Source organism: Erythrolamprus reginae, chromosome 2, assembly GCF_031021105.1.
Source record: "Erythrolamprus reginae isolate rEryReg1 chromosome 2, rEryReg1.hap1, whole genome shotgun sequence".
Lineage (NCBI taxonomy): Eukaryota > Metazoa > Chordata > Lepidosauria > Squamata > Dipsadidae > Erythrolamprus > Erythrolamprus reginae.
Window position 1 is genome coordinate 29,189,181 of NC_091951.1, and position 16,456 is coordinate 29,205,636.

Below are 16,456 nucleotides of genomic sequence, written 5' to 3' on the forward strand. Positions count from 1 at the left end.
AGAGCGAAAATGGCTGAAAAGAAGAGCGAAAATCAGCTGGCACCCTGGAACTGTCATAGAGCAATCCCTGCGTGTCATCAGGTATGGCTCCACATGCAATCTGTGGCATGCGTGTCATAAGTTTGTCATCACTGACCAAGGGGATGCGTTCGGGAATATTTTTTACATTCTTTTTGTTGATAAATGCCAGTGATAAAACATCTTGCACTGGTTTTCCTTGAATGCATTGGATCGTGTAATTTTCCAGTTGTTTGACCACAGTCTTTCCCATTTGACTAATTCTATGGGCTATCCAAAAATTTCCCCATAGCTGATCATATTGTCTTTCACAATCTCCTCCTGTGTTTTGTATCTAATTAAAAATGTATAAGTTTTGCCAATTAATTTTTCTTCCTTTTCCATGAGTATCTTATTCAGGCCGCTCCTTCCTATTTGAAAATCTGGCCCTTATTGAAGGGCATTTTGAAAAGTATCTTGTACCTGAAAATACGTCTGCCGGTCCAATAGTATACCTTTTTCTTCTAATTCTTCCTTAGATCATAAATGTAATTGTTTGTTTAATAGTTCTGTGTACAGTGGTACCTCATGATACGAACTTAATTGGTTCCAGGAGGAGGTTCGTAAGGTGAAAATTTCTTAAGACGAAACAATGTTTCCCATAGGAATCAATGTAAAAGCAAATAATGTGTGCAAATCCTTCAGGAAAATCCCAAACTTTAGAAGGGAGGCGAATAGAGGGCAGGGAGGAGCAGCTAAAGGGGGCAGGTGGAAGAAGCAAGGCTAGGCTAAAGGGTGAGTGGGAAGGAAGAAAGGCGCCTCCCTTTTCTTTCTTCAAAAGACACCCTTTCAGTGCCTGTGCAAGCATGCTGTTCTCCTACTTTTTAAAATGCAAACTCTTTCCCCCTCCAAGCCGCCCTTCCCTTTTCTTTCTTCAAAAGACACCCTTTCAGTGCCTGTGCAAGCATGCTATTCTCCTACTTTTTAAAATGCAAACTCTTTCCCCCTCCAAGCCACCCTTCCCTTTTCTTTCTTCAAAAGACACCCTTTCAGCGCCTGTGCAAGCACACTGTTCTACTTTTTCAGATGCAAACTATTTCCCCCTCCAAGCCGCCCCTCCCTTTTCTTTCTTCAAAAAAGGGAAAAAAAGAAACCCCTTCATCCCAGCAGCAGCGGCTTGGGTTCCTAAGGTGAAAATAGTTCGGAAGAAGAGGCAAAAAAATCTTAAACACTGGGTTCGTATCTCGAAAAGTATGTTAGAAGAGGCGTTCGTAAGATGAGGTATCAATGTATTGTATTCTCAGATTGTATTACATTTGGATGATACTTTAATTCTATTGGGAAGATCCATTCCAAAGAAGCCTGTAGTGGACTATAGAAGGAATAGATCAGATATCCAGACCTTGGTAATCACTGGAGAACGAATGGAGTAGGTGGTCAGTTTCACATTTCTGGGTGTTATCATGAAAAAGGACCTGACCTGGGACACTCACATTGCAGCACTGGTCAAAGGGCCAGCAGAGACTTCTCAGGAAACAACAGCTCAATGAAAAACTGTTGGTGACCTTTTACTGCTGCACCAGAGAGAGCATCTTAACTCACTTCACCTGTGTAGTGTTTGCCAGTTGCATTGTGGCAGATGAGAGACTGCCCACCCAAAGGCTTTTCCATACCCGGAACTTTTGCAAATGGACAAAATTGCTTCAGGCCTTCTGTCCCTTTGCAAAACTTTCAGTGCGGAAAACCCTGAAGGGTTCTAAGACTTCCAAAAGCTTCTCTCTTTCCATTAGTGGATCTCAGTGCACGGACACACACCAAGTTACAAAGTTTGGGAACTGCTATTCTAAGTCTTATAGAGATGAATTAGGAACAAAAATGACAGACTCAGCACACTGTTGGTTGGTTGTTTGTCTGTTTAACTTATGTGGCGCCCAATCCCTGAGGACTAAGGGCGGCTCACAACACTAAAGGAGATACCCCCATAGAGAAGTGGCAACCCACCAACAGAGAGGCCCCCAAATTGGCCTGGAATATCCAGAAGACTTTTTACTCCCTTACTTAGTAGGGGGCCCTAGAGAAGGAGCTCTCGCCTCACAATAAGGAGACTGAGTTCAATCCTAGGTAGAGGCAGATCTTTCTCTGGACACAATAATATTTTATTTTTATTTATTATACTGTTTTGTCAAGTAGATTTCGGTGGTACACAAAGATATAACATTGTTTATATACATGATATTAGGACAAGGGATGGAAGGCACAGTAGTGCACTTATGCATGTCCCTAACTGACCTCTTAAGAATCGGGAGAGGTCAAGAGTGGATAGTCTTAAGGGTAAATTTTTGGGGGTTAGGAGGTGAAACTAGAGTCAGGTAATGAGTTCCATGCATCAACAACTGGGTTACTAAAGTCGTATTTCCTGCAGTCGAGTTCAAAGCGGTTTACTTTAAGTTTGTTGTGTACTTGTGTGTTGTTGTGGTTGAAGCTGAAGTAGTTGACAGAAAGGACATTGTGGCAGATGATTTTATGGCCTGTGCTTAGGTCGTGTTTAAGCCCACCTAGTTCTAAGCTTTCTAAATTTAGGATTGCAAATCTAGTTGCGTACGGTATAGTGTTGTGAGTTGAGGAGTAATAATGTATCTGCTGAACAAAACTCCATATTGGTGCCAGGAAGAGCATCGGGCCAGTAAACAAACTATTAGCTCCATTCACCCTTCAAGGAATTATGGGGGAGGCGGTCGTTAAAAGAAGATGAATAAGTAATAAACGGATACATTGATTTGAGGGACGCCTGTCCTATGACTCCACTTGCCACTTTTGTCATTTCCAATCCCCTCCATCAAGTCTCTCCCTGCCCTAAAACTTCTTCCATTTGCCCCTGGAAGGCACCCGTATTCTTGCCCAGAGCAAGAGAAATCATAGGTGCCGAAGGAAACACCAACCCTTCCTACCCATCACAATTTCTCTGGCCCCCCCCCTGAAAAGGCTAGAGCATCACTTGAGTCTGAGCAGCCCGACAAAGTCATTGGGCAGGGAAGGAGCATGCGCATAATACAGTTGTCGGTACTCCCGGAGCGGGAAAGAATGAGGGGGCGGGTTTTTCCCAGTAAAAACTCTATGGCCAGCGGGAGGAAAGGAGGGGCGCCTGTTGTGTTCTGTTCCTCTAGGAAGGAGCACTCGTTTGTCCAGACTCTCCAAGACAGGTGTTGAAGGCGGAGCGGTTTGCAGCTGTGCAGAAGGTCTGAAGAAGACGAGGAGCCCCGTTTCTCCCTTACTGGAAACCGGGGCAGTCGGGACGGAGTGGCTGTCTGGGCCCCTTCGGACTCCCTTGGAGTTGATTCGCCCCCACCCCCCGAGCAGGAAAGCCGTCCAGGCTTTACAGCACTGCCCTAGAGTAATCTGAGGCTAAACTCCCATTTACGTGCTCTGAACCGAAACTAAATTGACAACTCTGGTCTACAATATCAGGGGAAAGAATCAACAACTAAGGCAGCCCAACCAGGTAATCCAGTGCACTGGCCCAAGTAAGAATACTTTTGCCCCAAAGGAGGGAACATACAATTTTACCTGGGTAATCAGAAGAGCGATTATGGGAGGTTGATCAATAATGCCAGTGTGTGTGTATTGGACTCTGTTCCAGGAACACTAGTGAGTCCAGAGCGAGCACGGACCTGAAATTTTGTGGTTCCTTACCTTTGAGAGGGGGAAGGCCAGGCTGAGGGGAAGCAGTCTTGTGTCGTGGATCTCGAGTGGTTGTAAAATTGATAACTCAGGAAACCATAGTCAGGAAAACTCTTAAGGGGATGGGCAATTGTTGTAGTTGGTTTTGTTGTAAATGAAAAGAGAAGAAAGTAACTATAAAACTAACAAATAGGGAGGTACAAATCCCTTCCAATAGTCTTTTAGGACAATTACTAAGTCAATGGGATGATGAAAATTTAGCAACTTGGACTCTAGAAAAAAACTTTGTGCTAGAAGAAATGGCCTCAATATGTAGAAAGCCCACCTGATTATCGTTGGAATCAGTTGGGAGAATCAAATAGATATTGGATAGGGAAACTAGAAAAATACATAGGCAAAAGACAAGCAGTGAAATACCTTGTGTAAAATCATGGTATTTTGTAAATTGAAAGGAGCCAGTTCCACCCAAAGAAACTAGAATTTTAAAACTAGAGAAGGAAAAAACGATGGGGAAACAGAAATGGGATCCCTTAGAATTATTAGAATATGGTGATACCTCGTCTTACGAACTTAATTGGTTCCAGGAGGTTCGTAAGGCGAAAAGTTCGTAAGACGAAACAATGTTTCCCATAGGAAACAATGTAAAATGGATTAATGCGTGGAAGGGGAAAAAAATTGCAAAAACGGCGCTCCACTGGGCGTCGCCACCCTTACAGACCTCTTAGAAAAGAGGAGAGGTCAGCTGTAGACAGTCTAAGGAATCTAGACATTTCAAAAGGAAAAAAAGAAACGGAAAAAAGAAAAACAAACGACCAGTTAAAAACAAGAGAGTTATCCTTGTCTCTTCACTGTCTTATTCTTACTAATATCTTGCTATATTTTATGCAGTGATCCATATCGTATCGTATATGTATTTATGATCTTACATTTTTTGGTATATTGTGATTTTATCATCTTAATAGAAAATCTTAATTTTAAATGATTTATGTTATTGTTGGTATAGTTCACCTTTATAAATTAGCTCATCCATAATTTTAATGAGTACTGATATCTTTTAATGCTCACACTTTTTCTGGAAGAAGCTTCAATGCCAGCAACTTTATTCTGTGTGTACATGCAATTTTTCTGACATGCTCAGTTATTTATTGTTTCAATTCTTCACTTTATTATTTTCAAGATTTAGTTATTTCTGAGGCAGGGGAAGGGATGCCCCTTTTCTGAATGAAATCATTTCTATAGCTACGCAAGCTTCCTGTACATGGTTTGGTTTCTTTGCCCTCGGCGTCATCTTTTTAGCCATTGTCTATCCACTGCAAGATGAAGGTGTCTTCTGTTGGGTTTAACCACTCTACTACATGCTTGCACTGTCTTGTAAACATACCTCTATGGTCAGGTCGCAATTAACTGACTAGCGTGTCACCTTTTGATGACCAAAAGGGGCAGGTACTCTGCAGACTATATAAACTTCTGCAGAGTAGATGCTCCTCCCCTTCTGATCCTCTTTTTGGCCCTGTTGAGCCTTCTTCCACCTCCTTCTCTCTCCCCCGTGTGCTCCATTGTCCTCGGCAGAGGACATGTGTGAGATCAATCCGAAGACATCCTCACGCATGGAAGCATCCAGAAGTTATTGATATATACTGAAATATAACCATATATGCCTGCATTATGTAAATGCACGAATCAGGAGGATTGTAAGTAAATATTAGTTTATTTCATCTTTATGAAGGAGTAATCATTACCAACAAATGGGATTCTAAGCCATACAATTGATTTCTTGCCATACTGAATCCGCTGCAACTTAAGCCAGCTAAACTCTGCTAATACTAGTAATATTAATATTAACCAGAATACCCAACAAAGCCCAACATCTTCAATATTATCCTGAGCCTTCTTTTGCGAATTGGGCCCCACAATACTTGCTGATACCATCACTCCACCTTGTTTTAGATCTCTTTCATGGGTGCTTTTTATCAAGTGGGATCCATTCTATAGCTGCCTTGGTCCACCTGCCATCGGTTCTTCTTGCTATGCGACCAGCCCATTTCCATTACAATTCTTCTCTTCGTGATATGGTATACAGGTACTTTGTTCTCTAATGTAGACTTGCCCAAATGTTCTGGGTTGGCAGCCTGGACGGTGAGAGGGACAGTTGTCATGTACACATGCGTGTGCGAAAACAAGCACACAAGAGCAAACAAGCCTGGCGCCCACACACTTGTAGGGACATTAGTGCCTGAATGATACTCATGGTGTTGGTAGCACCTGGGCAACACATGCTGGATCCCCAGTACCCCAAGGCACAGTGACCCAGCACTCCACACTCATGGAAACACTAGTGCCAGTAGAAAGAGGTACAAGCATGTGAATGCCTGCACTGACCAGCCACTCAGTCTGCTGGTCAACAGGGAACTGCCTGGTAGTAGACTTCAGCCCATAGGTTCAGGAGGACCCCTACTCTAATCCATGTCCAATGATTCATTTCCATTCACCATATGAGAAGAGTTCTAGGTTGAGTATTTTATGGTTGTGTGAGTGTTCACCAGTCAGGGAAAAAAACTATTATCATGGCTTCTCAACTGTAAGATACAATTGGTGGAAAAAGCAAGGTCCTTCTAGGAAGCACGCATCTTATCTCGATGAGACATGTGAGCCCATGAACATACAGGAAATTGGGAAAAAACTGCTGCTGCTTTTCCCCAGGTGCAGCAGGGGGGGGGTGGTATGGAGAAGCAGGGAAACACGTCAGATTGCCTTTGGCTTCTTTTGGCCATCCTCAAGGAAGAAACCCAATGGAGGCCTAGAGATCTCCAGGTATGGAGGGTGACCTCAGCCGAGAGATTCAATGCTGGTGTTTCTGCAGTCGCTATCGCTGCCAAGCCCCCCCCTCGCCCCCCCCCCGAAACTTTATAGCCATCTGCAGTGTTTCCCAACCTTGGCCACTTGAAGATATCTGGACTTCAACTCCTATAATTCCCCAGCCAGCGTTCGTTGGCTGGGGAATTCTGGGAGTTGAAGTCCAAATATCTTCAAGTGGCCAAGGTTGGGAAACATTGGCGTAGAAGACCGTAGTCGGTACTCGCCGAGCGGAGAATAAAGCGGTGTGTGTAGGTGTATGCTTCCCAGAGAAAAACTCTCTAGCCATCGAGAGGAAAGGAGGGGCGCCTGTAGCGTTCTGCCGCTCTAGGAAGGAGCACTCGTTGATCGAGACTCTCCAAGGGAGCTGTTGGAGACAAATCGTGGCGGAACGATTTGCAGTTGCTCTTCCCGTGAGCAGATTGGAAACGGTGCCTGTCAGGCGCCTTCTGATACTTAGCCCTCATTCTCAGCAGCCGGACACCGTCCCTATTTTTGCAACAGTCTCCCCGAGTCCCTCTTAAAGGAACAGGACCTAGCGTTTGATTTAGAGGGGCGACGCCGAGAGCATCGGGCTCCCTTTACATGCAGTTTTCGCTTTCGCTTTTGCGCGACAGTCCTCCACTCCACCACTCGAAGGGCAGAAGCGCTGAACTGGCGGCTGTCCGGCAATGAAAGGCCCGCTCTAGGAAGGCAGTATCTATTGTTTGCACTGGGCAGGAAATTGTGAGAGGAACGATTGGCGGTTGGTCTCCTCAGGCACCGAAGCCTCGATTTAAACGAGCCCCCGTTTCTTCACCTCCTGGAAACCGGGAAATTAGTGGAAGTGGTGGGCGGCGGGTGTGTCTGTCTGTGTGGGGGCAACCTCCAATTGTCATAGCCTTGTTTTGTTTATCCTCGAGCAGTAAATCCGATGGAGAACGGATGGGACTCCGGGGGGGAAAACAGCCTGAAAAGCCTCCCCGAGGACTCCCTCAGCCCGGAGATCCACCGGCGGCGCTTCCGTGGTCTCGAAGGCTGCCGCCAGGAGGCCGAGGGGCCCCGGGAGCTTTGCAGCCGCCTGCACCGGCTGTGCCGTCAGTGGCTGCGGCCGGAGAGGAGCAGCAAAGGGGAGATGCTGGACCGGGTGGTGCTGGAGCAGCTGCTGGCCCTGCTGCCCCCGGAGATGGCGGGCTGGGTGAGGGAGTGCGGAGCCGAGAGCTGTTCCCAGGCGGTGGCCCTGGCCGAAGGCTTCCTGCTCAGCCGAGCCCAGAGGGAAGAGCCGCAGGAGGGGCAGGTGAGTTCGGGGTGGGGAGGGGAGAACCGAGGATCGCTCGGGGTCTGCAGTGAACTGCTAATAGGAAGGAGAGATTGAAGGCTGTCGATCTTGAGCCGGTCAGGATCAAACGGGAGATCTTCTTTCAATTGCCAATCAACAGAATTAGCCTCCTAACTGCCAATATTTGCAGAGCTAATTTCTTCTTTGAATCTTTTTGTTTCTTTAAATATTTTTTATTTCTGGAGATAATCGTAAGAGAATTCAACCCTATTTCTACCACCCAAACTCCTGAGGGATATAAGAGGGTCTTGAATTTGAGGGAAGTGGTCACAATTTCTTCTCCAACATCTCTTTTTCTTTCCTCGGGTGCAGGAATTAATTGGAGCACGAACTGATGATATTTAAATTATTAAACTATTGAAATTTTAAATTATTAAAGTATTAAATTATCAAATTATATTATTAAATTATTATTGGGTGAGATTATCAGAGGGCATGGGGTGAGTCACCAACAGTATCCTGATAATACTCAGCTGTACATTTCAACCATGTGTCCCCTCAGTGAAGCAGTGGAAGTGATGTGCCGGTTTCTGGAGGCTTTTAGGGTCTGGATGGGCAATAACAGGCTCAAGCTCAACCCCACTTTATTTCTCTAAAATGTTACACTGTAGAATGTAGGTTCTTTCTTTTCCTCACTCATATCACATAATATTGTTTTCTAATGTTAATGAAAGTGTCATGTCCCCCTGAACAGTTCTTCCTTACGGAGTACTTGTGATTTTCATAGCAGCTCTTTTAGGGCTCCGTAAGTCCAATATCCATCTAAAATGACCACAGTTTGCCCAGAAATAGAAGCCACATATAGAGCGCAATCCCAAGTTCTCTTACTTTGACTTGGGTTGGGATAATAGAGGTACAGAGGCAAAAAGTAAGGCAGGCAAACTAATCTGGTTCTGGTTCTTTGTGATTGGATCATAAACCAGACTTCTGTCAGGTGCAGGAGCTGTTTATGGGGAAGGTCTCCGCAGAGCTCCAGGAAAGAGGAGATCCATCCAGCCCTTCCCAGGAGCTGCGCTTCAGGAGAATCCAACTGGGGCCTCCTTGCCAGGTAAGTGCAGGTTTCTTCTGAGAGCAGTGCAGTACAAACTCCATCCGTTCATGATCTGATTTTATCATCAAATGCACAATCTCTGACCATTTGAACTCAGTGCCCCCCCCCCGAGAATATCCTGCTAAATTACGCTCAGCATTCAAGATGGTTATTGAGTTTTAAAAAAGAGAAAATTGGTAGGCTTCGTTATATTAGACAATTTGAAAGTTAGAAATTTATTAGAAAATTTGTTTGATGGAAAAAGTTTAATACTTCATATTTTTCAGAAGAGTGCTGAAACCTAGTTAGAAATGAAGCCCTAAGAATTTAAACAATAAGAGTAAGGGTAAAAAATGAGATTAAGGGTGAATCCCATGAAGATAGGACCCTAAGTGATTGTTACATAACTGCAAGAATAAGACTGTTAGCTAGGCGACTTGGGATTTCTAGGCTCATTGCCAATGTTTTGAAGCTAGGTAGGAAAAATTTGGAGTGGATGTTAGCCTAGGGGACTGCTCCCTGAAACCACCTTGCTGAGCTATTCTGATCCACTGAGAAGCTCTGCAATGTTGGTTGTGTTGCCATCCTACAGCCTGGATGCATCTAAGTCATGATTTGTGGAGCTACGGCTTCCCAGCCCCAAAGATGACATGGACATGCAGACATAAATCTGTTTTCACCAAGGAAATGTCCATTTAATTCCTTTTGAACATCTGTTCCCAGTTTGTGTGGTAAGAAAGAAAATGTCCAAGTCTTTCCTGCCAGGGGAATACACTCCAAGACCAGGGAAGTCTTAATACCACTCTACTACGCCCTGGTCAGACCGTGCCTGGAGTACTGTGTTCAGTTCTGGTCACCACACTTCAAAAAAGACATTGAAACTCTGGAGAAGGTGCAGAAAAGAGCAACCAAAATGATCAGGGGTCTAGAAACCAAGACTTACGAAGAGAGACTGCGGGAACTGGGCATGGATAGCCTAGAGAAAAGTTGGGCCAGAGCGGACATGATAGCAGTCTACAGGTATACGAAGGGTTGCCACAGAGAGGGGGGGGATCACTTTATTCTCTAGGGCACCAGAGGGCTGGACGAGGAACAACGGCTGGAAGCTGACCAAGGAGAGATTCAACCTGGAAATAAGGAAGAACTTCCTGATGGTCAGAACGATCAACCAGTGGAACAACCTACCAGCGGACGTTGTGAACTCCAATACTCTGGACATTTTTAAGAGTAAATTGGACTGCCATTTGGCTAGGATGCTATAGGGTTCCTGCTTAGGCAGGGGGTTGGACTTGATGACCTGCATGGTCCCTTCCAACTCTAACAATAAATAAAAATAAATAAATAAATAAATGTCTGCCAAGTAACATTTTCTTTCTCTATCAGAGATCAGGTCCATTTGAGGAGGTGACTGTGGACTTCACGCTGGAGGAGTGGGAGCTGCTAGATTCTGGTCAGAAGAACTTGTGCGCAGATGTCACGTGGGAGGTTTTGAAGAATATGGCTCTTCTGGGTAAGGCCAAGCTTTCCTCTGGCTTCCACTCATTGGGGGAGTTCTCTTTCAGTGGAGGATGGCTAGCTATTTATGCACAGATGCTTTAGGTGATCATTCCTCCTCAAAGCCTTATATATTCCCTGTACACTCTGGAAATGCCCTAGATATTCATGGCAGTGGCTGAACAGAATGAGCAATCAGCACCAAATCCTTAATATGTTTCTTGGCCAAAAATTCTTTGGGTACCATCAGAATGTTCTAGATAACAATTTGCAGCCTTCACATCCTAGCTGGACACGTAGGTGATACCAAACCTAGAACACATGATTTTTAAGGGGAAGGATGTTCACTTTTCTAATTGTAACGGAAATATTTCTTTTCTTTTCCGAGGAGATGATGGGTTGGAAAATGAGAATAGCAAGCAAGCAAGATTAAAGACAGAGGGGCGTGAAGTTGAAGATGTGATATTTGGCCCTAAAGAGGACACAGGGAGACCAGAGATAAACCACTCAGAGAATGGAGGGGATAAATCATCCACTTCTGTTCCTGTTGGAACCCCTATCGTCCTGTCCCAGCAAGATCTGGAAGGAAAGAAAAAAGAAAAATATGGGTGGAAAGAAAAAAATCAATTTGATTTACAAGAATGTGGCATTAATCAGACTGAAGGGAAAATGTATGAAAACTATGTCAATCATTCTTTCTCACTTCCTTTACTAAAAGAAATATACAGCAAAAGCAAACCACACACCTTTGTAAGATCTGAGAGGGATTCCAGACAGAGCAGAGAGATGAAACTGTGCATGGAGAGGGGAAAGCGATTAATTAGCAAGAGTAAACTTATTCTCCACAAAAAGAGCCACAATGGGGAGAGATCACATAAATGCCTAAAATGTGGAAAGATTTTTGCCCGGAAAGAAAATCTTAACCATCACAAAAGGATCCACACTGGGGAGAGACCACATAAATGCATGGAGTGTGGAAAAAGCTTTGCACAGAAGGGGAATCTTAAATCTCATAACAAAATCCACACAGGGGAGAGACCATATAAATGCATGAAATGTGGAAAGAGCTTTAAAAGGAAAGGAAATCTTAATGATCACAAAATGATACACACTGGAGAGAGACCATATAAATGCATGGTATGTGGAAAAACCTTTAAACAAAAGGTACATCTTAATTGTCATGAAAAGATACACACTGGAGAGAAACCATATAAATGTACAGAGTGTGGAAAGACATTTACCCAGAAGGGACATTTTAATGATCATCAAAGGATCCACACTGGGGAGAGACCATATAAATGCCCGGAGTGTGGTAAGACCTTTACCCGGAAGGAACGTCTTAATTATCATCAATGGATCCACACTGGGGAGAGACCACATAAATGCTTGGAGTGTGGAAGAACCTTTACCCGGAAGGGACATCTTAATTTTCACAGAAGTATCCACACTGGGGAGAGATCACATAAATGCATGGAATGTGGACAGAGTTTCATTACCAATGCTTTTCTTACTTGCCACCAAAGGATTCACATGGGCGACAGCATATAAATGCCTCAAATGTGAAAAGACCTTTACCTGGAAAGGACATCTTAACAGTTGTTGTGAGTGGTCCACGTCCAGTTCATCTGGTCATGGATTTTGAGGAGGACGAGCCGGGTCTGTCTGGGTATCCTAGACCAGTGTTCTTGATAACAGAGTCTGCAAGTGCGAGTGAAGGGGAGTTGGAACCTGGAGGACCATCAAAGTCTGTAGAACTCCCAGCTATGGTAGTGTCTGAATCAGAGGACGATGGGGAGGTTTCGGATTGGGAACCCCTATTAGATACAAGGGTCAGGAGGTTAAAATTATGTATAGAAGGTCTTGGAGGTGACTATCTGTATAGGACATTTGGCCACTCCCTAGCAGTATTTAAGAAGGGCTGATGGGAAAAAGGGGTGTGGAAAAAGCAACATTCCGAACATGGAGCTGAGAGTCTTTCCCAATCCCCTGGATTTTGAAATCTTGGTTTTTAACTATCCATCCTATGATAAAATACAGGAAATATTATCAGGGCACATTAGATGGATTGTGCGGCCTTTTTCTGCTGTCAGTCTTCTATGTTTCTATGACTGTAGCTGAACTGAATGAGTAAGTGAAGCAAAGATATCATGACTGAGCATTTATAACTATACAATGATACCTCGTCTTACGAACGCCTCGTCATACGAACTTTTTGAGATACGAACCCAGGGTTTAAAATTTCTTTGCCTTGTCTTAAAAACCCTTTCCGTCTTACGAACCTGAGCCCAGGTGCGTGGGCTCTTTTACTGTGTGTGCGCTCTCTTACAGTCGCAGGGATTCCCCTGCCTTGTGACTGCTACTGCTGGGATTTCCCATTTGCTTGCTGCCCCCGCCGGGATTCACCACCTCCTTTTGCTTGCACCTGCAGTCCCGAGGCTGGGAACGCTGGAGCTGCCCCATTTCCCTGCCACTTCCTCTGATCCCTGCAGTCACCCCATCCCGCTGCCAAAATCCACCCTAACCTACCGCTTCCTTTGCCCAATCTCGCTGCTAAAATCACCCCTCCAAAAGCTTTCTACACCGCTCCAAATTGCTCCCAAAATCACTCCTCCAAAAGCTTCCTAAACTGCCCCAAATCACCTCCAAACTTGCTCCCCCAAAAGTTTCCTACACTACTCCAAATTGCTTCCAAAATTACCCCTTCAGATGCTCCCTATGCCACCCCAAATTGTCTCCGAAATTGCTCCCGCAAAAGCTTCCTACACGCCTCCAAATCGCTCCTAAAATCACCCCTGCAAAAGCTTTCTACACCGCCCCAAATCACCTCCAAAATCGCTCCACCAAAAGGTTCCTACACCCCTCCAAATTGCTTCCAAAATCACCCCTGCAAAAGCTTTCTACACTGCCCCAAATCACCTCCAAAATCGCTCCACCAAAAACTTCCTACATTGTGCAAATTGCCCCCAAAATTACCCCTCCAGATGCTCCATATGCCACCCCAAATTGCCTCTAATATCGCTCCCAAAAGCTTTCTATGCCACCCCGTTTTTGTCCCCCTCACTCGGCTCATTTCCTCCACACCTTTCTCCTCTCTTGAGTTCCATGAGCCTTTCTCTCTCGTTTTTGCCAACCCCACTCTGCTCATTTCCCCCACACTTTTCTCCTCTATTGAGCTCCATGAGCCTTTCCCTCCTGTTTTAGCCCACCCCACTCTGCTTATTTCCCCCACACCTTTCTCCTCTCTTGAGCTCCATGAGTCTTTCCCTCCCGTTTTTGGCCCCCAGTTTGCTCATTCCTCTACACCTTTCTCCTCTCTTGAGTTCCTTCAGTTTTCTCCTCCCGTTTTTATCCCCCCACTCTGCTCATTTCCTCTACTTCTTTCTTTTCTCTTGAGTTCCTTGAGTTTTCCCCTCCCGTTTTTGTCCCCCCCCACTCTGCTCATTTCCTCTACATCTTTATCTTCTCTTGAGTTCCTTGAGTTTTCCCCTCCCGTTTTTGTCCCCCCCACTCTGCTCATTTCCTCTACACCTTTCTCCTCTCTTGAGCTCAATCAGTCTTTCCCTCCCATTTTTGTCCCACCCACTCTGCTCATTTCCTCTACACCTTTCTCCTCTCTTGAGCTCCATGAGTCTTTCCCTCCCGTTTTTGTTCCCCCAGTTTGCTCATTTCCTCTACATCTTTCTCTTCTCTTGAGTTCCTTGAGTTTTCCCCTCCCCTTTTTATCCCCCCCACTCTGCTCATTTCCTCTACTTCTTTCTCTTCTCTTGAGTTCATTGAGTTTTCCCCTCCCGTTTTTGTCCCCTCGACTCTGCTCATTTCCTCTACATCTTTCTCTTATCTTGAGTTCCTTGAGTTTTCCCCTCCCGTTTTTTCCCCCCCACTCTGCTCATTTCCTCTACATCTTTCTCTTCTCTTGAGTTCCTTGAGTTTTCCTTTCCCGTTTTTCTCCCCCCCACTCTGCTCATTTCCTCTACATCTTTCTCTTCACTTGAATTTCGCCCTCCCGTTTTTGTCTCCCCCACTCTGCTCATTTCCTCTACTTCTTTCTCTTCTCTTGAGTTCCTTGAGTTTTCCCTCCCGTTTTTGTCCCCCCACTCTGCTCATTTCCTCTACACCTTTCTCCTCTCTTGAGCTCCATGAGTCTTTCCCTCCCGTTTTTGTCCCCCCCACTCTGCTCATTTCCTCTACATCTTTCTCTTATCTTGAGTTCCTTGAGTTTTCCCCTCCCGTTTTTCTCCCCCCCACTCTGCTCATTTCCTCTACATCTTTCTCTTCTCTTGAGTTCCTTGAGTTTTCCCTTCCCGTTTTTCTCCCCCCCACTCTGCTCATTTCCTCTACATCTTTCTCTTCTCTTGAATTTCCCCCTCCCGTTTTTGTCTCCCCCACTTTGCTCATTTCCTCTACTTCTTTCTCTTCTCTTGAGTTCCTTGACTTTTCCCTCCCGTTTTTGTCCCCCCCACTCTGCTCATTTCCTCTACACCTTTCTCCTCTCTTGAGCTCCATGAGTCTTTCCCTCCCGTTTTTGTCCCCCCCACTCTGCTCATTTCCTCTACACCTTTCTCCTCTCTTGAGTTCCTTGAGTTTTCTCCTCCCGTTTTTATCCCCCCACTCTGCTCATTTCCTCTACACCTTTCTCCTCTCTTGAGCTCAATGAGTCTTTCTCTCCTGATTTTGTCCACCCCACTCTGCTCATTTCCTCTACACCTTTCTCCTCTCTTGAGCTCAATGAGTCTTTCCCTCCCGTTTTTGTCCCCCCAGTTTGCTCATTTCGTCTACACCTTTCTCCTCTCTTGAGTTCCTTGAGTTTTCCCCTCCCGTTTTTATCCTCCCCACTCTGCTCATTTCCTCTACACCTTTCTCCTCTCTTAAGCTCAATGAATCTTTCCCTCCCATTTTTGTCCCCCCCACTCTGCTCATTTCCTCTACACCTTTCTCCTCTCTTGAGTTCCTTGAGTTTTCCCCTCCCGTTTTTATCCTCCCCACTCTGCTCATTTCCTCTACACCTTTCTCCTCTCTTAAGCTCAATGAGTCTTTCCCTCCCATTTTTGTCCCCCCCACTCTGCTCATTTCCTCTACACCTTTCCCCTCTCTTGAGCTCCATGAGTCTTTCCCTCCCATTTTTGTCCCCCCAGTTTGCTCATTTCCTCTACACCTTTCTCTTCTCTTGAGTTCCTTGAGGTTCCCCCTCTCGTTTTTATCCCCCCCCTCTGCTCTTTTCCTCTACATCTTTCTCTTCTCTTGATTTCCTTGAGTTTTCCCTTCCTGTTTTTATCCCCCCCACTCTGCTCATTTCCTCTACACCTTTCTCCTCTCTTGAGCTCAATGAGTCTTTCCCTCCCGTTTTTGTCCCCCCCACTCTGTTCATTTCCTCTACACCTTTCTCCAGTTTTGAGTTCCATGAGTCTTTCCCTCCCGTTTTTGTCCCCCCAGTTTGCTCATTTCCTCTACACCTTTCTCATCTCTTGAGTTCCTTGAGTTTTCCCCTCCCGTTTTTGTCCCCCCCACTCTGCTCATTTCCTCTACACCTTTCTCCTCTCTTGAGCTCAATGAGTCTTTCCCTCCCGTTTTTGTCCTCCCCGCACTCTGCTCATTTCCTCTACACCTTTCTCCTCTCTTGAGCTCCATGAGTCTTTCCCTCCCGTTTTTGTCCCCCCACTCTGCTCATTTCCTCTACATCTTTCTCTTCTCTTGAGTTCCTTGAGTTTTCCCCTCCCATTTTTGTCTCCCCCACTCTGCTCATTTCCTCTACTTCTTTCTCTTGAGTTCCTTGAGTTTTCCCCTCCCGTTTTTGTCCCCTCCACTCTGCTCATTTCCTCTACATCTTTCTCTTCTCTTGAGTTCCTTCAGTTTTCCCCTCCCGTTTTTGTCCCCCCACTCTGCTCATTTCCTCTACATCTTTCTCTTCTCTTGAGTTCCTTGAGTTTTCCCCTCCCGTTTTTGTCCCCCCCACTCTGTTCATTTCCTCTACACCTTTCTCCAGTTTTGAGTTCCATGAGTCTTTCCGTCCCGTTTTTGTCCCCCCCACTCTGCTCATTTCCTCTACACCTTTCTGCTCTCTTGAGTTCCTTGAGTTTCCCCCTCCCCTT

The 16,456-nt window shown here is 45.3% G+C and overlaps 1 protein-coding gene across 2 annotated transcripts; it reads left to right on the forward strand.

Annotated features, from left to right (window-relative positions):
- The first annotated feature begins 7,242 nt into the window (after nt 1–7,242).
- LOC139163035 (zinc finger protein 525-like) lies at nt 7,243–13,880 on the forward strand. 2 transcript variants are annotated; one of them, XM_070743956.1, is made up of 4 exons: nt 7,243–7,804; nt 8,781–8,894; nt 10,260–10,386; nt 10,762–13,880. In XM_070743956.1, the coding sequence occupies exons 1-4, from the start codon at nt 7,442–7,444 to the stop codon at nt 11,916–11,918; spliced, it is 1,761 nt and encodes a 586-aa protein (XP_070600057.1). In that variant the 5' UTR covers nt 7,243–7,441; the 3' UTR covers nt 11,919–13,880. The 2 variants fall into 2 exon arrangements, with proteins under 2 accessions (XP_070600057.1, XP_070600056.1); XM_070743955.1 differs by having other exon boundaries at nt 7,254–7,804; nt 10,759–13,880.
- Nucleotides 13,881–16,456: the final 2,576 nt, after the last annotated feature.